This window comes from Nipponia nippon, unplaced genomic scaffold (genome assembly GCF_047370975.1).
Source record: "Nipponia nippon isolate SJK-2023a ecotype South Korea unplaced genomic scaffold, ASM4737097v1 scaffold_7, whole genome shotgun sequence".
NCBI classification, from domain to species: Eukaryota; Metazoa; Chordata; class Aves; order Pelecaniformes; family Threskiornithidae; genus Nipponia; species Nipponia nippon.
In genome coordinates, this window is record NW_028262391.1 from 33,789,455 (window position 1) to 33,815,129 (window position 25,675).

The following is a 25,675-nucleotide window of genomic DNA, read 5'->3' on the forward strand; positions in this document are numbered from 1 at the left end:
TTGGAGCCAAATTTGGGGTGTGGCGGTGCCCCTCTTGAGGGCAGGAACAAATTAATGATAGTATTTTAAGGGTTTCCTTTTCATTTCCATACCCACTATGGCTGGTGCTTACCACCTACTAGTCATACCCCAAAGTATCACCAGGTTTAAGGGCTTCGACCCTCTTAGGCCACTCATTTTCGAGCAAACTCACGTGCACGTAACTCTGTGCCCTGGGGTTTCACAGGAGCTCCGCGTCCCCGAGGCCCTCAGCTCCCCTCGAGGACCTCGGGGTCAGGGCTGAGCCCGCCTCCACCTGCGGCAGCCCCGGGGGCAGGCCGCGGCCCACGGCCCCTCCCGTGAGCCCGGGGTGGGAAAAGGCGCCGTTTTCGTCAGCGCTAAGCCGCTTCTCCATCTTGTGCCTGAGGAAAAGGGGAAGGATGGTTCCCAGCCCGGCAAGGGAGGGGGGGAAAGCGGTCGCCCGTTCCGCGCGGGGGCGAAGGCTCGCCGCCCTCCTCACCCGCAGGGCGCGGCGGGGCTGAGGAAAACCCGGCGGGGTCGGGCGGGAGGCCAGGCCCTGCAGCGACTCCCTCAGGCACCCGAGGCGGGAGTCAGCGGCGGTTTCCTGGCCGGGAAGGAGGCGACGGCGGGCCCCGGGCCGTGGGGCGGGGCGGAGCGTCACGTGTCGTGTAGCAACGAGCGAGCATCCCCGGGACACGCAACGGCGCGGCCGGCAGGAGCGGAGGTAACGTGGGCGGGCGTGCCGCCGCAGCCGCTGGGGAGGTCCCGCGGGACCCTCGGGGGCCGGCACGGCGGCGAGGCGCGGTCTCCTTCCCACCTTGGGGAGCCTGCCGTGGCGGCGGGCGGGCAGCCCGGCTCGGCGTAGGGGCTGCCGGGGCGCAGCTTGCGCCGTGCGCGGAGGTTTCCGGCGCTTCTCCGAGCCGTCGCCTGCGCTGCGGAATCCGGGGCTGGCGGCCTCGGCGTCCCGGGCCGACTGCAGGTGTGCAGGGTGGCAGTGCGACAAATGCCGTGTAGATATATATGTAATTTTTTTTTAAAGGGTGCCTCAGCGGCAGCACGTGCGAGCGCCTCAGCCCTGAGGCGTGGGGCAGCCGCTTCCCTCCCGAGGCTGTCCAGGAGGCGCGAAACATGTCTGAACCTCGCTTATTTTGTCAGGAGAGCAGGGTAACCACGGCTTGGGGAGGGAGGAGCGGCCACCGAGGGGCGAAATGACCCCAAATCCTCCCTCCTGCGGCGCGACCCTGAGGGCCGGTCTCCTCACGCCGTTCCCGCCGGTCGTGTCGTTCATATCCCGACTTGCGGGTGGTTTTCTCGAGCCACGTGTTTTATTTAGTTTGGCGGCAGGCGGATGTGAGGGTTGGTGCTCAGGTCGGGTTGTAACAGGATGTTTTTTGGTGGCGGGTGCATGTAATTATCGCTGCTCTGTTAACTAGCTGTTGCAAGGAACTGAAGTGGGTTTAGCAATACCCTTAGGCGAGCATGCCTTTGTTTACTGGCATTTGGTAGCGATTTTGATTGTTTATGTGTTTTTTAAGTGACATGTCTTAAATGCAATCTGATTAGGTGTGACTGTAAGTTACAGCTAAAGAGTACTCGTGGGCATAGATTTGTAGGTAAGCGTGTGCTTTCTGGCATTACCTTTCCTCTTTTTGAGAGGTTTCTACTTGTGTGCCCCAGCATAAAAAATAAGATAAATTATTTGAACAAACTCTGTTATTGTCCCTTCTGTCTTTACCTGGGGCTTACTGTATAAATTTCACCAGATGTTCCTCTTATTGCAGCTGCTTCGTGCACTCCCAACCTCACTTCTGTCTAAATCCAGGCTGTCTACCACAAAGTCCCTTGTTGTGATATGGCTTCTATTTTTTCCCTTGGAAATATAAAAATAAATGAGAAGAGTAAAGGATATAGTGGCATGTTATTTTCCACTTGTAGCTAGCGCAGTTCCCTAACTGCAGTGGGACTTGGTTTAAAGTCTAAGTTAGTATTACTGAGGTGGATTTGTCTAGGATTGGTACTTCAGGAAATTTTGAAAAGTTCCTGAGACACTGTAACTGAATATCTTGTTTGTGAGCTGATTATAGGTCTTCCCTCATTTAGTGTTCATAGTCTTACTCAGGATTTGTCTGAACATGTGGATAGTATGTGTATTTGCTACCCATCTCTTGTGCAGCTGTGTCACAGGTGTGTATAGTCAGGACTTACTGCCATCACTGATACACTAAGGAGTGAATAATTGGCATAGTAACTTCTCTTTCATACCTTTTTACATGGTAAACACACCTTGTGCTTTTAAAACAATGGTTGTAACAACCAATTCTATTTGAGCAAAGCTTTATTTTGTTTTTTGTAGCACTAAAGATGGTGTGCTTGCATATGCAAGCACAAAAGACTTGGTTGAACAGATTGGATCTTTACATTGGGAATTGCTTTTGTTGCAAGGGCTTCCTGTCTGCTAACTGTATGTATGGCAGGGAGATGACTCTTCTCTCACCAGAAACAAGAAAAACACATACTAGACCACTCTAAGCCTTTCCCATTTCAATGTTCAGACTGTGAGGTGCCTAAATATATACTTTGCAAGGAATAGGCATTTCTGGGACTTACTTACAACCTTTGCTCTGTTGGTGCTTAACTCCCTGAAGACTTTAATGGTGTTTGTCTGTATAGGGCAATCTTGACTCTTGCCCGAAGGGCTGATCATTGTGTTCAGCAATAGGAGTTTTACAGCTGGTATATGTGAATAGTGAAAGTATGTATGTAAAGCTGTATTACAACAAGAGCTTTTTTATGTAGTCAAGACAACTGTGGAAGACAGAGGCAAGAATACTAGAAATCTTTGCTAATGAGCAGGTATTGTATAAGAGTATAGCAAAACATAGTAAGCTTTTAGCAGTTTGGTATTTTGCCTCGGTCATTAACCCGCTTGCAGGTTCACCCCAAGTTGAACAAATGACAGGTCAGCTGCCGTCCTGCTCAGTGGGAGAGAGGGGATCTTGGCTGATGGTTCCTCTTTCCCTTCTCTTTAAAGGAGGGCCACCCTGTAATGTGGTGTTAGTACTTTGCTAACTGCACATTAGCTTTCATTAGCTCCTTTGGTACATGGCCAACATGTGATAGGCCTTACCAGAATATGTATTTTTGGTGAGACAATGAAGTGATCCTCATTTCAGGTCACTGTGTCCTGGTTTTGTATTGAAGCTTTCTATATCAACGGCAGTGTCAGTTCAGTAAAAAATCCTATGCATATCAGCAAAAAGATTCCTCCCAGCTGCAATGATCAGCAAAAACAAGAGTTTCAGACTTCGTGTTGCACAAGGGTGAATGATGAGGAAATCCATGTGTTAGTTTGCGTGAAGGCATAAGCCTGCATTAGCCTTAGGAGTCCTGTGGCAAGGCTGGCAGCGTTAGAGATCGTCCTAACAGTGTTTTGAGCTGCAGTATTATATGATTGTTCTATTTTAGAAAATATATACTATACCTCTCTGGTTCTTCTCTTCCAAGCCTGTCTTCTGTTTCCACAGAAATAATGGTCTTGTGACAGAATAATGGGTTTTAATATATGTGGGTTTTTTATCAATATTGCTAATCTTGACATAGCTTCAGTTTTCTCTAGTCTCTGCTCTCCCTCTTCCTATGTAGGTTGGTTTTTTTTTTTTTTTTCCAGTTGGTCAAAGCTGCTGAGTTTAGTTCCAGTAAAGATTAAGTGAAGTGCTTGTAGGAATAAACCTGCCAATAGTTTTGTTTCTGCCATGGAGGTGGTGTAATAAAACATGCGGCTCGGCAAATAAGCAGTACCTGCCTTGAAGTCTTTAAGGGTATAAAACAAACAAGGTTAGAGAAGAGAATGAAGTGCCAAATCTTGAGTGAGCTGTTGCACACACCTTCATGCAAATCCTAGTTGTCAGCAGATACCTGAAGTTGGGAATAACAAAAGCAGACTCGGAGAGGAAGAAAGAGTATTGGGAGGAAAAAAAAGCTAGATTGAGAGGATATTACGATGGTTCTTTCCTCGGTAGGGTGGAGTAGGGCAAGAAACAGTCAAGGTCATCGGTAACAATATTGTATAGAACTGCAGCCACGTGCTGCTAATTGAGATGGAGACATTTGAACAGTGACAGGGTCTGTAGTTACAGGTAATTAAATGCACCTCTGAACTTCAGACCATGAGGTGAATTACAGTGACTTAGTCCAAAACGGCCAGTGTGCGAACAAATCAGATTTGATTTGATTTGAATGATTCAATTAATTTGAATCAAATCAAATCATCAAAATGACTGAGTATTCAAAGTCATGCTTGTGCTTCTGAACAAGTCATACTCTGAAAGGTGTTCCAGGAAGAAATGGGAATGATGATTAGGGTATGTGGAGTAAGAAATTGTAAAGCTGTGTAGTTGTCACCAAAACGTTCTACATCCATGAGTCAATTCTTAACATACTACTCAGTTTTATTTTTAATTTTTTTATTAAATACAAATGTAGTTAGTAATTAACCATCTCTAAAGTGTTTCTTTGAAATATTGAGGGGAAAATAAATCAGAAGGCATCTGATTAAACAGATTGAGGATCTCATTTTGCATACTTAAAAGAACACAGTCTCTATTTTAATGTGGAAAAAGCTAGAAGATTCATGAGTTGGAGATGAATGATGTAATGTGTTCCAGTAAATGATTTGTACTCTGTTTCAGTAGAAGTTACTTTTTTATTGATTGAAAATAATCTTTATTATTTTCACATCTTTAGAACTATTGTAGTTCAGGGATGTCAAGTCAGATTTTCTGTACTATAGTACACAGTTGTTGGCTTTATAATAAAGGAAGAGTACTATTATTAAGTTTTCCTCCAGAAGGGTGTGCCTCTAACTGCATGAGCAAAACCTTGTATGTTTGTACATTACTAGATGCATAGATACATATGTAGTTCGGGTGATTGCGTACTTTCAAAATCACCATACTCAGGGTTTTTGTTCTCTTAGTTGACAAGTTTATTGATGGAATAACAAAACCATTTGTAAAATTAGTGTTATCCCAAAAAAGCGCAAAACCTGTTTTTTTTTCCCCCTGCTAGATCAGCTGCTTTATTATTTATTTATTTATTTATTTATTTAATTATTGACCCAGACTTTTTAATTTTTCTGTTCTATAGTAAATGGCTGAAGTATACACTGAGGGTTTAATGAGGGGCAGGACAAATGAATGGTAGTGCATTCTGGTTATTATGTAGAGCCTATTCTTTATGCAGTTGACAACCCACTAGTCAAAAGTACCTCTGCGATTTAAGCCAGTTTCCATACAAGACTGTTCCTTGAATAGATTATTTCTTACTTGAACTTCTATAAAACAGGCCTTATGCAGAATTACTGCTAATTACCAGTATATTCTCATGCTAATAAATGTTATTAGCAGTAACTTGCTTTTGGAAGGCATGGAAGAATTTCCTGGAGACTTGAGAAGTAAGTGGTTCTTTTCCAAATGGTCAATTCTGAAGCAGAGGAAAATGTTTATTTAATTTCTGTGTTTTTAGGTACTGTTAAATACAGTTGCTAGTGGAAGAATTTGGATTGAAACTACTGTGGGTTTTTTCATGTACAGCCTGTACTCTTAGATAACTCCGAGAAATGAGGCAGTGGGAACTGGGAACAGTTTCATGGAGGGGGGAGGGAGTGAACTGTAGTATCAGTTGAAAGTCAGGAGTTGGATCAAGGGGATTCTGAAGTGAGTACCTCTTCATATTGCCCTTGGCAAGAGCCCACACTGCATTAATAAAATGTGCAACCTTCTTACTGGATCACTTATAAATTACATGTGTAAGTACAATAATTTGATTAATTTTTTTCATACTGCAATAAATCTATGTTCATGCTTAGAACTTCCAGCTTGGTCTTAGAGCGCTTGCTTTTCTGTATCACCTCACTTTGGTTCTATCTGTTCTTTCTTCCTTTTCAACATTGGAATCCCTCAGTTCTGTCCTTCCAATGGTTTTGGTTGGTTGGTTTTTTTTTTTTTCTCCTAAAGGCAGAAGTTCCTTTCTCAGCTTAAGTTATATTGGAATTCGTCTCTTGCTCTGTGTGTGTTGGTTTCTCTGTTTATTTTAACTATGCATGGATTTACCTTTGTGTAAGAACACATAGGAAGTAACAAAAGGGAATTGATCAATTTACATTTGTAAATCGTAGGGTAAAAAGGTGGAAAGAACATTAGGCAAGAAAGTCCTGGGATAAAAAGTTTTATAATGATCTCAGCTGCCTATGTTTTGTTTTAGATTGCAGTTTGGAGTCGTGGAGGATTCACGGTCTCTCCACAATGGGAGAAAGGACAGATTGTACGAAGTTGCATAGCTCAGTGGCTGAATACAGCCCCGTCAATAAATCAGACAGGACAGATCCAAGTGACAGCTGTGAAATGCAGGATGGAAACCAAAATACAATGCAACTGAAGAAAGAAATATCTTTGATAAATGGGATAAGCCTTATAGTAGGCAACATGATTGGTTCAGGTATCTTTGTCTCTCCCAAAGGAGTTCTCATCTACAGCAAATCTTATGGATTGTCTCTAATAATTTGGGCAATTGGAGGGATTTTTTCAGTCTTTGGAGCTCTCTGCTATGCTGAACTTGGAACCACTATTACGAAGTCAGGAGCCAGCTACGCATATATCTTGGAGTCTTTTGGGAGCTTCATCGCTTTTATTCGTTTGTGGACCTCACTCCTAATTGTTGAGCCAACTAGCCAGGCAATTATTGCCATCACCTTTGCTAACTACATAGTTCAACCTTTCTTCCCTTCTTGTGATCCTCCATATTTGGCTTGCCGTCTCATAGCAGCTGCTTGTGAATGTAAGTATTTCTTGACATTTACTACGGTAATTTTTTATCCAGGGTTAAGCTTTTATTAAAACAAATCCTATCAAGTCCCAAAGTTGTTGCATACTGAATCTGCAACGGTTTGAGTTACAGTGACAAAAGGAACAATTTCCAGCACGTGAATAACTTGCAGGTATTCAGTCAGTGGATTACCGTTTTCTCATTCAGAAGCAGAACGAAGTATTTAACTCTTCCAAGTTTACTTACATGGGAAAATGGAGGAAAAAGTTTGTTTCCCTCAGAGACGTATATTAAATCAAACCTCAAGATACTCAACCTCAAGTTGTTGCAGAATAGCTCTTATGCTATGAATTCTGCTGTAATTTATTTTATAGTAGTTTCTCAATGTAGACATGCTTAAGTAATTACTCTCGTAGGGTTTCAAAAGATCATTCATTCAAGATTATTCTTTATGCTCGTGATTAACAGTAACATCAAAAAGTTGTACCTATTGTAAAGCTTTTTTTGAAAAGCAGAAATTTTGTGTGCACATAAAACATTGAAATATTTGTAATCAGATAGCTAGCTCAGTCAATATGAACAACTGTCCACGTGCTTCAAATCAGGACTGTTCTGCTGATCAAGAGAATGAAACTGTATGATTGTACTGTATGTGTCTTAATTTTAGGTATTTCCTATTAAAAGTGTTCATATGCATATTTACCTTTCCAGTAAACAGTGAAAAATATATTTCAGAAACTCTGGATGGCAATCCTTTGTCATGTACTTAACGTCATCATCATGTGCTGTGGAGTCTGCCATGCCTATTGACCTGATGCTTTTATCATAATGCTAATACAGAACTTGGGCTTTTTATAGCCAACAATAAGCTACATGGAGGAGCTGTGCTGCTCCTAGCTGGTTCCTTTTTGAGGCAACAGGGAGTCTGTTGAAATAGCTCTAATGTTCCTTATTACCGTTGTCTATGTAGGACTAGAAGAGGGGAAAGACAGAGGGAGCAGTAGTGTGTGCTTTAAATATTTGATCTCTATAACTAGTTGTGAACATAATAGCTTCCTCTTCCATTTTTGTAAGTTAATTTGTTACTGTTGGGAAAGCACTAACGTGCTGGTCCAGGGCCGAATAGGGGGAAGAATAATCACAAACTTCTTCCAAAAAATCTTTCAGCTTAGTTCTGTTCCCTCCATCTCCCTCCTCCCTTCCAAATGTGCGTCCACATTTGTTGTGACAACTTCAGGAAAGAAATGAAGAACTTGTAATGTCATGTTCACATTCTTTAAACAGATACTGTCCCAAGGTCTCCTGGCACAGATTCAGGAGTGTGGGGGAATCTGCTCTTCTGTTTAAAGTATCTGGCATGTGAGGGGAGTTACCCCTTATGAGAAGCAGTTTATCAAAAAGCAAGAAATTAAGACAAAGTGATTCAATTAAAGTGATTATATAGTAGATGTAGAAAGACAATGTCATGTCCTCTACACTTGCTGCTAAGAGAGGGGATTTAGCACCTTTTTCTTTAGTGGAGACATATGAGAGCAAGATCACTCTCATGTAGGTGGAGCAACTTCAGCAATCCATTTTATGGTTTAAATGCTTGTTCTACCCTGCTCTAGGTGTCAGCGCGGAGACTCTCCTCCCTGCTCTACAACTTCATTTAGCTGTTGCTGTCAAAGCCTACACTTCTCCCTGGCCTGTCAGGGCTGATGATGTGTGTCAGATCCTTAGCTCTGGATACGATTAATACGTTGTTAATGAAGTTGCTGGGAGTGGAAGTCTGAACATTGGTTGGGTACAGATTGTATGTGAGAATGGGTGGGTTTGTTGTGGGGTTTCTTTTTATTTTTTTTTTAAACTTCAGTAATAACAATACTAGATCTAGTGTGAGATCAGTCTTAGTGTTACACAGTATTACTTTGTCAATCATTTTGGCAATGGGGTGGCATCTTGTGCTACAGAACTGAATTTGACAGTTCTCAGGAACTTGAAGTAGCTAAATGATAATTAAGTTGAAGAAAACATGAAAGAATAATTTTAGTAAAAGAAAGAGGGAGGGGATGTGGCTTATTCAGGTTCTTGATTATATTTTTTTTTTCTTTTAAGATATCAGAGGCAGAGTAGCATTTCATCTGAAGTACAGACCAAGCCCTGACTCACTAAAATAAGGAGTTAATAATAATTACTCCCCGTGAAAGTTGCTTAAAAAAAAATGAAATTAATGGCTGAAATAAACCCTGTGAGCAAATACTCCATAGATAATACTGATCATTAATACTGAAGAGCAGAGACTTGTTTTTTCCTGAGGGCTCTTTGGGAGCTGCAGCAGTCCTGACTTTTGAAATTTGATACAACTGGTTTTTTTTTTTTTCCCCTCAGCTTGCCAAACTCAGTGGAATCTTGTTCAGCTATTCCACTTGGCCAGACTGTCTAGTATACTAGTGTCATGCTTTTGAGATAATTTCCTTTCTTTTGTTATCTTTTTAAAATTATTACTTTTCTATTTGGTAACTGTGCTAAGTACATTCTTATCTTAATAGTATCACATTATTCTTGGATTATGGGAAAGGAAATAATTTACCACATCTTTTAATTTAATTTTGATTTTCTACTACCTTACTCCTTAAACAGTCAAGTTTAGTTTTTATTTATATGCATGCTTGAAATACATAGTACAAGAAAATTGTTTGGACATAAAAAGTACAGTAGAATATAATCACATTTTTACTAGCTAGAGAAAAGTGAGATTTGGGGAAAATATTTAAACTTGCGGGTTGGAATCAGTAATGTAATGGTAATCTAGATAGGAAAAATATGCATTGAATTAGTATTTTGTTCAATAAAGAATACTGAAGATACTGAATCCTATTCAATATTCAGCATTTGAGTTCAGGCAGAAGTTGTCTGGCTCTCCGCTTGAGGAAAAAGTAATAAATGCAAAAGCAAAATGTTGAGAGCCATGAGAACAATGTATTTCAACAATAGCTTGAAAAGTGTTTATTGGGGAAGTTGATCATATGAGTAAGTTTAGTCAGACACTGTTACCAAAATATTTGTGAAATCTGAAAGTCTCACTTCCAAGTTCCATTACAATCTTGTGAAATAAGTCTGACACTGATTTATTTTGGGATAGAGGGAGGAATATATTCAGAATACTCCTTATTTACTACCAGTTCTTAAAAATGCAGATTAATGTTGAATTAGCTGTAAAGCATATGTTATTTGGTCAGATCTGTTCTAACCTCTACTTAATAATAGTTTAATACAACTGGAAAAGAGTATTGAGTCACCTGTGACCATATTCAGTATTGCAAATACTCCATGGATGTTGAACTCATCCTCAGACTAACAAGGAAGGGGAAAAAACTTTTCACACGCTATTTTAATATGTTTGCCTAAAGGAATTTCTAGATAATCTTTAATTTATCAGAACAATGTTGATACATTGAAATTAATTATGTAATGGTTTCTTTAGCTTCAGGATAGTTGCAGAGTGCAGCTGATGAGGGGTAATGTTAGGAAAATGGGCATGTAATCAGAGAAGGAGAAGATCTTCCATCTTTTGAAACCGTGTGTTTAGAACATCTGTTTCCTCCTGTTTTGTTTAAACCAGTGTGTCTTCAGTACTGGTGTATTCTGCTTAGTTTAACCTAAGTATTAGTATAACAGGTAAGTGCATATTTAGATTACAATTTAAAATCTTTGAAAAATGAATTAAACTGAATATTGTTCAAATAGTCTTTTAATTTTTCTTTTTTTCTCCCCCCCCCCTCCCCCCCCAGGTCTTCTCACATTTATAAATTGTGCCTACGTTAAATGGGGAACACGGGTGCAGGATATATTTACTTATGCAAAAGTCACTGCTCTTATTGTCATCATCATAACTGGACTTGTTAAAATATGCCAGGGTAAGCGTATAAAATTAAAGCAAAGGTTTGTATTTATCAGTTAAACTGAGTAACTGGTCTAAAGACTGTGAAATACCTCTGTATATGTTATCAAATCCTTCAGTACAAGCATAATATAGCCACTTTGAAAACACCAATAATACCAATGTTAGGCATTATCATGATATTGTATCATGAGAAGCTGTCCTATCTCAGTTGACTTTGAACTGGGTAAAAGAAGTAACTGATTGCTCAGCAACGTTGTTCAATTTACAGCCTGCAGTATGGAGTAATAAAGGAAATGAAAACAGCAAAATACAGAGCTAGCAAAGTACGATGGGAGCAGAGAAAGCTGTAAATTTTCTGTAAGGAACATACTACTTTACAGTGAGATCAACTGAATATTTTTTTTTACCAATGAAATTTGTGCAAGTCTGAAAGTGACTGAACTTAAAGTAAAAATAGATTTAGAAGAATACGTAAGTAGATTTGTGAAACAGCAGCTCTTTTGCTCAAATCGTGAGTTCTATTATAGCTGTTGAGAATTAGAAAGTTGCTGGGGTTTTGGATTTATTTTTTTTTTTTCTAAATTTGTGTGTGTGTTGGGCATTATGTCTTCAAGTTAGAGGAATTCTGAATTTAGTTTTGTTCTTATCCCTTTCTTTGGGGAGAATTTATTGGTGTGTTACCTTAGAAAAAATTACCCTGCTTTCAAAGCTGCCATAAAGGTCTTTCCTTGGCAGTCTGGCAATTTGTGTCCTTTGTTCTAACCAGTTATTGTTGAAAGTCAACGAGCAAGGTAATTATTGTGAACGGAACAAGAATATGCATATGCAAGTGCTGGAGTGTTTAATCCTTAGCACATCTGCCCATCCCTTGTTTTGTAGATACTGAGCTTGTTCACTACTAACTTCCTTGACATGGTCTCTTTTCTGTGTTTCTAACTCAGCAGTTACTCTGCCTGTGTCTGAGCCAAGGGAATAGCAATGTCTGTTTAGGATAAAAAGGAGAAAGAAGTGAAGATATTTTAGAGGTCTCAAATATTTGCCTGGTCAGTTTTGATGAAATCTAAACATTTCAGGATGCATAGCACAGGGCACGTTTTGGAGTTACACAGTTACTCACCTCTCTGTATTTGGTGTTTTTGTGTGTGTGTCTGCATATGTTAAATAGTCTGAATATATAAAACTGCCATTGATGAGCTTGTCTTGACTTGTTTAAAGTCAAAAGATGGCACAAGCTCTCACAAATACCGGTGCAAAAAAACTATACACTTTTTCTCTTAACTTGGGAAAATTTTATCTCGAGTAACAATATTTTATGTTCTGTTAATTGTTCTCAGTTTTCTATTTTAATAGCTAAAACTTAAACATCCATTTAGTTGCGGGGTTTTTTGGTCATAGTTATCTAAAATTAACAGTAATCTTTGTTTTCTGCATAGGCTATGTGATTGAAAATTTAAAAGGATATAGAAAGATAGATGGGATTATTTTATAAATATATATATGTTATTAAAAAATACCCTTAGCCTGAGTACCGTCATTACCAGTTGTTTGTAGCTTAGTCTGAACTTAACATTTCTGAACTTTTTGTGCCATTGTGGGCAAACTAGGTGTTTACGTATAGAACAGTATCATCCATAGAGCATAATTTTCACTGGTTTAAATGTCATGCTTATTCTCATGGCTGAAGCACAGACTAGAATTGGTAGAAGGGCTTAATAAGCAGCTTTGAAGGAACTAGGGTTTCTGAGTTTTTTTGTATTTGTGTGCTAAATTGAAAAAAAATTACTTGCTGTATTTTATTATCCTGTACATCATTGCATATCTTCCACACTCAGGACATTCATCACACTTTGAGAACTCTTTTGAGGGATCCTCTTTTGATATCGGCGACATTTCCCTCGCACTCTATTCTGCCTTGTTCTCTTACTCTGGTTGGGATACGCTCAATTTTGTAACGGAAGAGATAAAGAACCCAGAAAGGTAAATGATTTGAGCTTTCTAAATCTGAATAGTTCCCAAGTTGCTCGTTTTGTGACTGTCTTCACTAAGGAGTTCTGAGCTTATACAGAAACAAGTAGAACTGCTCTATACTTAGATGGTAAGGCTGTGAACAGCCACTAGCAAAGATTTACTAGTTTTAAACTCCATTAAAAATGGGAGGGGAAAAAAAAATGGTAAGAATAAATAAGTCTAGACGATTGCAGGATGCTGTATTCAGTGCTTGATAAGCTTTCAGTTCAAGATGTTGCTACTGTTTATTACAATAGTTGTTAATGTTTCAGTGAGAGTTACATAAGTGTAGTCTGTGCTGTGTTTTATCTATGCAATAATTCTGATTTCATATTTGAGAATGTTATCTTTTCCATGAATTTATGCTCTAAAAGTGTGACTGACTAATCTTGTCCAGTTGCGAGTCTGTAAGCAGACGTCTTTATGTTAAAAATAGGATCCCATTTGATCATTTTTATTTCCTATTATAAGTAACAGCTCAGATCGCTACAACTGAAGATAAAGAATGGAAGAGATATTTTTTTTCTTTTTTTTTCAATTCTCCCAACTGATGTTGACTTTTGCAGTTTGTTCTGTTAGCCCCGAGTTCTATGCTGTGCCTTTATTTAACCAGGAAAGTTATCTATTAAAAAGATAAAATAGCAGATAAGTATTTTAACTCTAAAAATAGCTCTTTTTAGTCAGACTGAATTTCAGATTGACAGTGTTTCCTTAAATTGTCTTGCAAAGATCTGTTACACGTATTCAGAAGAGACGTATGGTTTGTGTTTGCATCAGTCATTTGGTCCTTCAAATTGTTTTTTTTTTTCCTGCTGAAAGAGCTCCCCCTTTCAGTGCTGTTGCAATGCCTTTTCATCTTTTTAAAGTGTATTGTACTGCGTTATCAGTTGGGTAACTCTCATATTAGATTTATTGTTTTGAAAAATGATTTTTCTCACAGGATATTCAGCTGATGAAAATTTCTTTGGATTAGGCACTGATGCCTATAAATAGCAAAAGAATCTAAGCTTTGCTCTTGGTAATGATTGTAGCTAATACAACCTGCAAATTTCAGCTTTCTACATTGACAATTCTTGGGAATAATGAAATGTTCCAGACTTCTATAAAATTACTCCAAGAATTACGTATTTTTTTCATATTTACTTGATTCGTAGTGCCCTCATGCTTATCCAGTCGAAAGTTGCAAGCCACAAGTTAAATTTGAAATAGTCCCTTGGCTTTAATCTTGGGTGATGCAAAGTCCTTAAAATGCCATTTCAGCTTTTTGTTACATTATGTAACATTTCTGAATTAATTTCTGATTGGTTTTCTAATTCTGTTTCTTCTGTGTGCTGAGGTTCACAGGTCTCTTACTGTGAGGGTGCAACCTGGAAGCAGAGTCAGAACTCCCAGTTACTAATTTACTGATTTATATGGGGGGTGTGTGGGTGTGGTGTGTGGGTGTTTTTCTGCTTCCACAGTATCAGACAGACCCAGCTGGAGTTCTGGCCTCAGGAAGTTTTTGAGGAAACTTCCAAAGCGCATTTCATTTTTCTGCTTTGTTGTTTATTTGTGGTTGTTATTGAAAACCGTGTCTATGGCAAATGTTCATCCATGTCACCATGCTGTGTTTGATTTTAAACTGGACAAATGTGAGAGTAACACTCTGAGTTCTGCCTTTCCTTTTTGAGACATTGAAACGTGTACAAGCTTTGGGGAAGGAATAAGGCTGAGAAAAGTCAAAGCCTGAAATTACAAGTTTGCTTCTGCTCCGCAGAGTTTCTCCCTGTGGAGCAGCAGACTCAGGGCTGTGAGTTTATCTCAGCTTTAAACTAAATCTTATCTCTTTACCTCTAGAGCTTTGCAGTGTTTCCATGTCACTCTAGACTTTTTTTGTATTACTTTCTAGACATGTGTTTGCTAGTAAGATGTACCACTTCCAGAGATTCACAGCTGTGCAGCAGTTTTGGATCTGCCCTTTGCACCTCTACTTTCTGCAGTTATGCAGCCCAATTATTTTGTTCTCTGCAGTGATGAGTGCAGATGAGAAGATCAAGGGTTTCGTTTGGTTTGGTTTAGTGGATCTCCCTGCATCAGTTCTAGAAGTAGATGCTAGAAGAACAGCAGCATTCCCCAGGAAGAATGAATGCTGTGACTCAGAGCTCTGCCCCTTTGTGTTCTAGTTGTGGTAATTAACAGGGCCAGTAGGAAATATTTTAAAGTGTGTAAATTTGAAGACTGTTATTACTGATCTGGAAACCCAGAAGTCAGGATACTTGAAAAGCAATTGCATAGAATCCCTTTTTACACTTAATTTAGGTTTTAAGTTATTGCAAAAAATTCTATTTATTCCAGTATTCTATATTAGAATTTCTAGTTTTAAAAGAAACCAAACTCTTCCAGAGATTCCTATTTTGAAATCTTTATTCTGTCTTCATACCTTTTATCTCTAAGGTAAAGGATGTAAATAAATAAGTTTATTCTGTTATTAATCGAATTTTTTTTCCTGGCCTGTGGGTTTTGGGGTTTTTTTTGTCTTACAGGAACTTGCCACTTGCTATTGCAGTGTCTATGCCAATTGTGACTGTTATCTATATTATGACCAATATAGCTTACTATACAGTGCTGGATGTCAAAGCCGTTCTTTCTAGTGATGCTGTGGCAGTGGTAAGTTGACCGTGCGGTATTCGCTATATTATTCACTTTTCACCTTTTAGGGATGCATTTCATTTTGAGGAACAAAACAGGAAAAATCCCTAGTTTCTTATAGTACTTCACTGAATACAGGAGGACAGAACAACTCGTCATGAATAATTTAAATAGAAAAGTAGGTAATGAAATTACATGTAATAATAATATACTGTCAGATTTATTAAAACAAGCACAGATGCATCTTGTTAATGTATTTTGCGAAGATGCTAATTAGACTGGTGCACTTTGAGCTGATTGTAAATTAGGCTCATTAATACATAATTGTCTTCTCTCTTCCTTCATGCTGCAGTATTTAGAAAGCTGGAGCAGTATGCAGAACAGTGTTGCATGGAGCTACGTTCTGTTGAGCTAATAATTGGTGCGATGCATATCTGTAAATGGATGTGTTGCAGGTCAGCTACGACAAAGTTTAGCATTGTATCTCTTTTGTAATAAATTAAGTCACTATCTTCCCAGCTTTGTATTAATTCCAACAAATTTTAATATTTTTGAATTCCTTATTTTTGTATATGGAGGGAAGTTTGAATCCAGTTAAAATATATCAGCTTCTTAAAGTAAAAGCTGGTCACAGCATGTTTTATACTTTAAGCTAATCATTAAACAAAAGTGAAGGGTTTTTTTTTCCCTGTAGCTAGTGAATTAATTGGATAGTTCTGATTACTATATGCTTTAGACTTAAGACTTGGAAAATTTAATCTTCTTTTTGGTTATTTAAATTGGAGGAAAATAAATAGCTATCCTCCCTTTTAGATTCCCAAGTGGCTTCTAAAATGTAAGTAGTTAGACTATGGACAGAGAGTTTTAAATACATCAAAATGAAGGAGATATTCACTCTGCTCCCATAGAGGCATATGATTAAGAACTGGCTTAGCAAATCAGCAAACTCTTGTTTCAGGTATTTAGGCAGATGGTTCCACACAAGCACTTACTTGACTTTCTTTCAAACTTGAGAAATATTTATATTTAATGTAAGCTTTCAGAATAGTTTATGGTAAATGTGGGATATAACTTGTTATTTCAAATGTAATTATGCAGATGTTTATTTCAAAATGTATTGAAAGTAAATACATTTTAATTCTTTGCCTCTTTTTAGCTGGAATATGGAAATACAAAGTTTTCATAAAATATATTGTGAAAAACTTGGTAAAACACTTCAGAATGAAACAAGACAAGGACAGAAAATATTTAATTTTGAATCAGTATATGCTAAGGGGTAATAAAATCTTCAGGAATATTTATTTCTGTTGTAGGCTATGCTATCCCATATAAAGTACCTTCCAGTGACTCATAATGGAATTTTAATTCTTGTCTAGAATTAATTAATCCAGACAAAATTAAAAGCCAATACACAGTCCACTGTCAGTCCCAACTTCTGTAAAGCAATGCACCATCGTTTTTTTCTAACAAACACTTGGAAAATACACTCCTTTGACGGCAGTGAAATTCTGCAATCCAGCCTATCCTCTAAGAGTATTCTGTGCCTACTCTACTGCTTCTGGCCTTTGTCATCACAGAGGTTTATACAGCTGTTTGGTGAATGGGATCAGGAAGACTGATCCACCCTGGGAGTTTGGGGGAATGATTCACTGTGGGTCTGTCCAGTCTGTGTTGCTGTACACAGCAAGTGGCAGCACTGCAGCGGCAGTGGGTGGCCAGATAAAGGAGGGACAACGGATGCCTGAACCTTACTACACATGTGAAACCCAGGCCTAAATTTTTGTGATTTTATATAGACTTCATGTAGTTGTTCTTTGACATTGTTCTTGACCAAAAGTGAATATGTATTTATTTTTGTGTGTGTATGTACGTTTATGTATATACACACGCTGTGTAATTTTACATGAACTGGACACATCAGATCTTCCTCTCTAGTATAGGATGCATCTGGACATGGAGGAGAAAAAAGGAAGACTTAAGAATGGTATAAATCCGTAGTCAATCTAATTGCATGCAGAGATATTGGGTGACCAGGATAAGAATGAAAAAATACATTTGCGATTTCCAAAGTTATTAGGGGATTTGCTTCTTGTGCTAATTTTAATGAAACTTAACCAAATGAATGACTTCAGAAGTCTAGAGCTGTGCTTTTTCACTAGATCTCAGGATTGCCAAATACTTCCACTTAAAAGTTGAACTAATGTTCTATCTAGAGGTGTTTTTGCTGAGACGTCTCATCAGCTGGCAAACAGTGGTCTTCTGATTGCCACTACTTACATCCCTTTTAGAATGACAAGGTGAAAGTGCAGCTGAAGTTTAATATTTAACACATGACTTACTAAAGATTCCTTTTCATTGCTGATATGAATTTAATTGCCCAGTTTTATGACACCAACTTTAAGCTTGATCTACCAATACATTAGCAAGTAGTGTGGACCACTGGAAGGGTGTCTGTGCCACTGCAGTTGACACTGAGGACCTGACATACACAGTATACATCCTTCAGGGGTATTTTTACTTTGGATTACCTCTAGTGAGGTCCCATGGACTGAATGCTTATGTGTGGTTGGATTGCAGTAGGTATGCTCTTGAAGTGCATCTTCCAATTTAGCCTGCTCTAAAAGGGAAGCTTCCTTTATCTCCCATGCTAAACAACGCGAACCAAAAAGCAGTAAGTGGCAATAATTGGGAGAGTTGCTTCAAAAGTGCACTTGCAGTCCAAATTAAAACACTCATAATGCACCTGTAGTTTTCTAATGAATAGGGGAAAAAAAAGAGCTAATGATTGTAATGGTCTGTATTTGAAAACCCTCCTATAATACAGAAATGTAAAAATCTTCATGGTAAAATTTCTCTGGGTGGTTGAAGAGAATTTTATCCTCAGTGGAATCTTTAAGAAGACTTAGGGCATTGTGGTCAGTGGATGAATGAAGAAAGGAGATGAGAATTAAGCCATTCAAAAAACTAATCTGATGAAAATGAGCCACTTTGACCTGCTCACGTGTTCTACATGTGATATATGATACAGATTGCTGTAGTTTCCTTATTGCCCTCTATGTAGTTGTAGGGTGAAACTTACAATAATTTTTTAAAGAAAAAAGGTAGTAATATTGCTGCATTTTAGAGCCTTTTGTGTAGTAAAGCAGCAGTTAAATTTAATCTTTCCTTGCTGATATTTTGGGAAGGAATGCAGTAGCTTTCTCTTATTCATTTCAGTCAGGAGGCTTTGAGCTGGAAAGGGGGGGGGGAAGCCGTTTCCAGTTTCTAAATTATGAGAGTAGAACTTATAAGTAAAAGAAATACTGCTAATAGTGTATCTTTGGACATCGCATTGCATACTGTTTTTCTTGGTGGCTAGGAGGTGAAAGAAGTCTTACTAAGGGAAGACATGGAACAAAATGATAAAATGTCCTTCTTTTACTTCAGTATCAGCTTCATTGTGGTATAGTCCCAGTGTTGGGGCTAAAACTTTTTTTTTTAAGCTCTTTCTTGTTGAAGTAATTTAAGTAATACAGCGACGGCTAGCTTAAAAGTTCTGCAGATGCTCTTCAGACGGTTGCTGATCATGTAAAAATCGCTTCCTTTTTCAAAGATTCCTGTCAGAGTTTCAGAGCTGACTTCTGTTTTACCTCCTTATACAAACCATCCCAACCCTTACTGTTAAGTTTTTATGCATATGAAGCAGATACTCTGTAGCACAAACACAAATAAATAAAAGCAGAAATTTTATCTCACCTTCCCCTGTCACTGAACAAGTATTTTTTTTGTATCTGAGAGAGCCACTGTATTTTTTGTTTGTGAAGAGGGCAGCTGGCTCCACAAGCACTTTTTGGGCTGCTTCATCTTCTAACAGGAAAGAACATACTGGCGGCCAGTGCATAGCTTCCAGTTACCTGCTTCCTGTGCTTAGTCATGGCTGGGGTTTTTTGACTGAGTTCATACAATGGGTGATATTTGGCAGCTTACTTCTTTTACTTGGAAAGCTAAAAATGATTCCTGGTTGAAGCAAATGGTTGCCTTGCATAGCTGGCTGTCATCTTTCTTGGGGCGGTACAGCTTTGTCTGTAGATTGGGGATAAAGATGACGACTTCAGCTGCATCTTTGAATACCATCTTGCGAGTCCAGCATTGATCGATCCCATTTACCCTGGTGTACTCATATTCTAGAGCAGACTTACTTTGCTTTGACGTGTCCTCTTCCTCAATGAAGCAGGAATGTGGGAGGCTGTGTGTTTTAGCCGTTTTATTCTTCTTTGGTGTATAATTGAGCAAATGATGAGTCTCTTTCTTCTAACTGAATTCAGCCAGAAATTCTCCAGTTACTCTTAGACCTTTTGGGTATTACTTCTCTTCCTTCATTTGGCCAGTCACTGGCTTCTTTTGTGAAGAGGAAAAGCTTGTCTTTGGCTGCCAGTGTCACGTCCACCTTCTTTGCTTGCCGTGGCACCTCCCAGTGCGGTTCCTTTGGACAAAATTTACATTCTGTAACTTATGATGGAAGAACTTTTTATTAGGGACAGGCAGTTGCTTTTAGAAGAGCGTAAGTAATTTGCCTTCTTTCTTGGGACTAGCTGTAGTTCACCACCAATGCAGCATTCCTGTTGCCAGGTATTTAGCAGTTCTCTGGCTTTGGAGGCCAAGCTGAAGAGTTGAGCCAGAACTTAGGAGTGCTACATAATATTTTCAATATGAGAAAGATAAGAGACTTTGGAAAACACTGATCCCTTATACTATAGCTAGCTATTAAAAATGCTAAGAACAGGATAAATGCCTGAGAAGATTTAGATGAAGTATCTTCAGCACCTCCGTGAAGACATAAACAAAACTGTTTTACTGTTGAAGCTGGCTTCTGTAAACTTCATGCGGGCCCTGTGGAAGAGACATGTTACATGCAGTAGACAGGCAATATATTAACGCAGTAGAGTAGTTCTGGTCTCTCTTACCATAAGATTGTATTGAGTGACCAAAAGATGAAGAGAGAATTTCATGCTGGACCTTGCACTGCACCGAAACCTTTTTCTGCAAGAAAAGGCATTGCCAATAATATAAGGAAAGAATTATATCTGTTGGAGTAGAATCAGTCAACAGAGTGGTGGTTGAAAGTGGAATGACAGGAAACGTGAAGGTTTAAATTGCTTGCTTTTGCACCTTTACAATTTTCTGACTCTGTTTTCAGTTGCTATGCGCTCTCTTTCCTTTCTTTAATATATGTGACGTTAAATCTAATTTGATCAAACTGAACAGATGTCATACAGTATCTTGACAAATGTAATCTATGGCAGTGGAAGAAAACTTCATCTGCTCGGTGGCTTTTTTGCATGTGCGGCTTTCTGATTGCCATAAATCATAGCTTCTTTGTTTCCTTTAGCTCCTTAAAGGCCTGAGAAGCTAAAAATAGAGAAAACAGACTGTAGTTCTAACTGCCCAATCTTCCTGTAATGCGGGAATGTATTATACTCGGCCTCCAGGGAAAAGCCAAAGCAGAATTAATTGCACTTCCAAGATACTAGTCAGGTTGCTCATATATGTTAATCTCCTTGCACTGCTCTATATGAGTTTCGGGGTAAGAATGTTCTAGGACTGAGCCTGGAAAAGCTCGCATGTGCGATAGGCTCTTGAAATGAGTTACATAAAGAGGCTCTGTAGGTGCCTTTTAAACGTTCCTAACAGAAACCCCTCATAATCTTTGGGTATAGTTTTGTATAAGTTTCTTATTCTGTTAGCCTACTTTCTCTTTGCGTTTATGCATCTGATCAACACTGTTTAGTGCTTTGCCAGCCTAGCACGTGCTCGCAGCTCCATATGTTCTCAGTGTAGTCTGACATTTTTTGTGTGCCTCTAAGTGCATTAGGAACATTCCAATAATCATTCTGCTGTTTCTTTCTTTGTAGTTGCATCGACCAATTGCAATATGGGTAATGTCCTACTAAAATATTACCCATTCCAGTCTTGTTTGTCGTTACGCACTTGACATTTGAAAGATTAGGGTTCCATACATCCCAAATTTGAAGGTTAGCATCATTCTTTTTGGTGAATTTGAGATTTATCCACAAATTATTCCAGGATGTATTGAAAGGAATTGGTATTCCTGTTAAGGGCACTCCCTTATTGCCGTGTTTGGGAAAATAAGTACACACCCAACAATCATTCGTGTGTAAGGTTTGAGCAACTTCCTGGCTCGTAACAAAGTGGAGATTTTGATTCCATTGTGAGTCTGGCCAAATTTGGCCCATGGTTACTATGGTTGTCATAGATAAAATGTAAAGTACAATCATGATCTTTTCAGTTTCAGTTTGAGGGGAGTCTGCTGTTCTATTGTCCATGGAGCGGGAGCCTTTTTAATCCTGGAATAGTGGTTCCAGGCAGTGTGCTTCTCCAGCTTGACCGCAGTGTAGCTCATGAGCAGAACTTGGAAAGGGCAGCTCCATTTTTCTTTGATGGAATCACCTGAAATATTTTTAACATAAACCCAATCTCCAGCTTTAAACAGATGTTTTGAGGAGTCTAAACCCCATGCTCTATTGGACATCACTAATTCATTTACCTTTTGTAATTGTTTCCCTAATGCTATTAAATATTGTTGCAGATTAACCTCTCCCACCTGAGTAAGATCTTGCCCCTGATATCTGGTTTGAAACGGTCTCCCATATAGGATTTCAAAAGGGCTCAATTTTTCCTTAGTCCTTGGTTTGGTTCTGAGTCTTAGCAAAGCAATGGAGAGGGCTTGATCCCATCTTAAATTGGTTTCCTGACAAATTTTACTTAGTTGTGTTTTTATTAAATGGTTCATTTTTTCCACTTGCCCGCTTGCTTGCAGGTGATAAGCTGTATGTAATTTCCAGTTGATTCCTACAAACTTACTAACTTGCTGGACCACTTGTGATATGAAATGTGGTCCCCTGTCAGAGGACATCACCTTTGGTACTCCAAATCTAGGAATAACTTCCTTTAATAGAATTCTTGTTACCTCTCGGGCTTTATTTGTTCTGCAAGGGAAGGCTTCAGGCCATCCAGAAAAAGTGTCAGTTAATACTAGCAAATACCTATATCCCCCTTTTCTGGGGAGTTCTGAGAAATCTTATCTGCCAATTTTGACCTGGAATATTTCCTTTGCTGATATTTCCAAATTTCACATGGTTTTCTACTTTTGGGTTGTTCTTTAAGCATACTTCACATCTATTAACTACAGTCTTTAGAGTCTGATATAAATTTCTAGCTACAATTTGCTTAATAAGAGAGTTGTATAAGGCTTCAGTTCCCCGATGAGTTTTGTTGTGCTCTGTTTTTATAAGTTTCCATAATATGCTAAAGGGAACTATTACTCTGTTATCTTTCAACAGTGTCCATCCTGATGGGCCGATTTCAGCTCCTAAGTTAGTGATCAGCTTTTGATCCTTTTCATCATATTCAATTGTTTCAGGTAGTGGCAAAGATTTTTCAGGAATTATACTTAATACCTCACCTTGTTCTGCAGCTCGCCTTGCCTCGTAATCATCTCCTTGCACTGCTCTATATGAGTTTCAGGGTAAGAATGTTCTAGGACTGAGCCTGGAAAAGCTTGCATGTGCGATAGGCTCTTGAAATGAGTTACATAAAGAGGCTCTGTAGGTGCCTTTTAAACGTTCCTAACGGAAACCCCTTATAATCTTTGGGTATAGCTTTGTATAAGTTTCTTATTCATGTTAGCCTACGTTCTCTTTGCATTTATGCATCTGATCAACACTGTTTAGTGCTTTGCCAGCCTAGCACGTGCTCGCAGCTCCATATGCTCTCAGTGTAGTCTGACATTTTTTGTGTGCCTCTAAGTGCACTTTTTGTGTGCAGCTAAGTGTGATGAAACAGTTCTCGTCTTGTGACTTGTAACATAAATGTGGGTCTTTCTAATCGTCTGTGTGCCTGAATTACTGGGTGTCAGGCAGTATCCTGTGTATTTTGTTGTGGCATCTCTTTATGTGGGGCAATTCCTGCTGCTTTTAGTTCAACCTGTTTGTATAGAACTGTTGCTTGGACCTTTAAAAGGACAAAAAAGTGTTCTTGCAAAGCATTCACAAATTACCAGCTGATGATCATGAGATCAAACTAACCCAAGATAAAAATAACATGTAGTTAAATCAGTCATTCATGTCTTGAAACAAAGCTGTAATTCAGTTTTTGACCATTCTTCTGGGAGTAATGTAACATTTTAGTCATGATGAAACGAGGGCGGTTCAGCTGAGAAGCGCATGCCTGGAAGCTTCTTCCTTCATTATTCTTCCCTGTTGATACTTTGGGGAAAAAAAAAGAGAACTAAGGGGCACAGTTCCAGGTGCATGTCTTTCTACAGTGTGCGTGTGTATTTATATATCTCTTACATGTCCAATGGATGGGAGGGCATAAAAGGACTTTGTCTGTAATTGCAGGTGCTATATCACCACTGAATTCTCTTACTGTTTCCTAGCTGTTAGAAGCAAGTTATAGTTCAAGTCTGGACTGCAGGACTTGTCAGACTATAGCAGAGATGACAATTTAATCTCTTAATCCTTCTTGCTCTTTAGACTTTCTCAGAAGAAACCTGAGAAGAAATCCATCCCCATAGTGGTGGCTTTCTCCCGTTATGGTGGACTAAATGCTTCTGCTATAGCTGCCTCCAGGTAGGCTCCTCTGTCCTCCTCCGCATACCCTTGTGAATGCTCCATTCTTTCCCCTGTTGCCAGCTCATTTGTTTTTATAAATGCACTTCACTACTCCCAGAAGTAGTGGTAGTTAAAGTGGAATTGGTCAAGTGCTCAGTTCAGAGCCCAGGTCTAGCTCATTTGTGGAGGATCCATGATTGTACAATTGCAGTTTTAGCAGAAAGCAGCCACTAACTCTCCTCCCTCCCCCCCTTTTTTTTTTCCCCTCTTGGTACAGTGCACGTGGTGTATGTGCTTGATAACCTTGACTACTTTTTGCAATTTTCTCTGCCCTTCTTTCTTAGCAAAGTAACCCTCTGACATATGCACACAGTTGAATGCTTATTGTGGCCGCTTCTACTTACACTTCAGTAACACTTTCTGCAAGAAACACTGTAGAGATCTTTGGGTTTGTCATCGTTCACAAGAGAGTATAGCTCAGCTTTGGAGAAGACATTTTTTGGCATCTGTTAAGATGGGAGTGTTGAACAGTTTATAAACGCGTACTCTGAAGTATAGAGGTGTGTTTATTGTCTGATTAGTAATACCCGGACTTGGCTGATTTTTATGTTAAAAATGAGGGTGAAACCCTGTCAGAAAACACCTCCATAAAGGCAGGTGGGTCTATACTTGTCATGTTAAGCTAGTTAATATCTCTAGAAAGTTTAGCCAACCTTCAGGTACCTCTCAGCTTTGTTTTGCTGAAAGGTCATTTTGCAGGCAGATCTGCTTGGCTAAACCAAGCTGAACTTTCTAGATCATTCTCAATCAAAATACTCTTTCGCCTTACTTCACTTAAGGAAAAGTTAGGCTCTTGGAGTTAATGCTCCACCCTTTCCTCTCTCAGGAATCCCAACCACAACATTAGAAACTACATTGGAAGTGACAGTGTTTGGAAAAGGCTGTCACTAGGTTACTCTCTCTTTTGATGAGGCTGACTCGTACAGATCTAGGGAAATTAATTGTTTTACTTTGAGCTGGATCAACACTTGTTATACATCATATAGCTTGCATCTGGAATACATTGAATCTATAACGTCTTGATCTGTCTATAATTTGTGGCAGTGATACAATGGCTTTGCCTTAACTCTTTGTGGTTTTAACGGCTCGTATGAGTGATTTCTGTTTTCCAGGATGTGTGAAACAATGTTAGCATATCTTAGAAAGACTGGATATACGTTATAGGCTGGAAATGGCCTTGGAGTTAGTCCCACATCTGGCATTCCACACTGGCCCATTACTAGATGTTTCAAAAGGAAATGGGAAATGCTTGCAAAGAACAAATGCCGACCTGCCTTTTGAGGGGAAAAAGTTTCTCCAAATGACATTATCTAATTTGCATCCTGCAGCATAAGATTACATTCATACATTTTCTCTCTCTCCTTTAACTTTAGCTGTTAATATACTTATCTAAATGCTTGTACTTTAGGCAACCTTACTAAACATCTTAATTCTCTAACATCTTGTTGAGTGAGTTCTGTATCTTAGCTTTGTATATTTAAAAAAAATGCTCTAGCAGTTTTAAGTTTGGTGTCTAGTAATTTCACTTGCTGTTCGGCTTCGGAAATCAGCAGTCCAGGTTTAAATCATCCTTTAAAATATTACAACAATTGCCTATTAGAATTTTCATCTTGTCCTCATTCTTACTTGTTCTGGAGAATTTCATTCCCTGGATCATTAT

The 25,675-nt window shown here is 39.0% G+C and overlaps 1 protein-coding gene across 3 annotated transcripts in view; it reads left to right on the forward strand.

Moving 5' to 3' along the window:
- Nucleotides 1-592: 592 nt before the first annotated feature.
- Nucleotides 593-25,675, forward strand: part of SLC7A6 (solute carrier family 7 member 6) — a 32,253-nt gene continuing 7,170 nt past the window's right edge. The window contains exons 1-5 of one of the 3 annotated variants that reach the window (XM_087739982.1): nucleotides 593-724; nucleotides 6,262-6,834; nucleotides 10,596-10,721; nucleotides 12,541-12,685; nucleotides 15,238-15,361. In XM_087739982.1, the coding sequence (XP_087596108.1) occupies nucleotides 6,303-6,834; nucleotides 10,596-10,721; nucleotides 12,541-12,685; nucleotides 15,238-15,361 (927 nt within the window). In that variant the 5' untranslated portion in view covers nucleotides 593-724; nucleotides 6,262-6,302. Of the gene's footprint in view, nucleotides 725-749; nucleotides 980-5,688; nucleotides 5,807-6,261; nucleotides 6,835-10,595; nucleotides 10,722-12,540; nucleotides 12,686-15,237; nucleotides 15,362-25,675 lie in introns of those variants that run through there. The other 2 variants (XM_087739983.1, XM_087739981.1) reach the window with 2 other exon arrangements.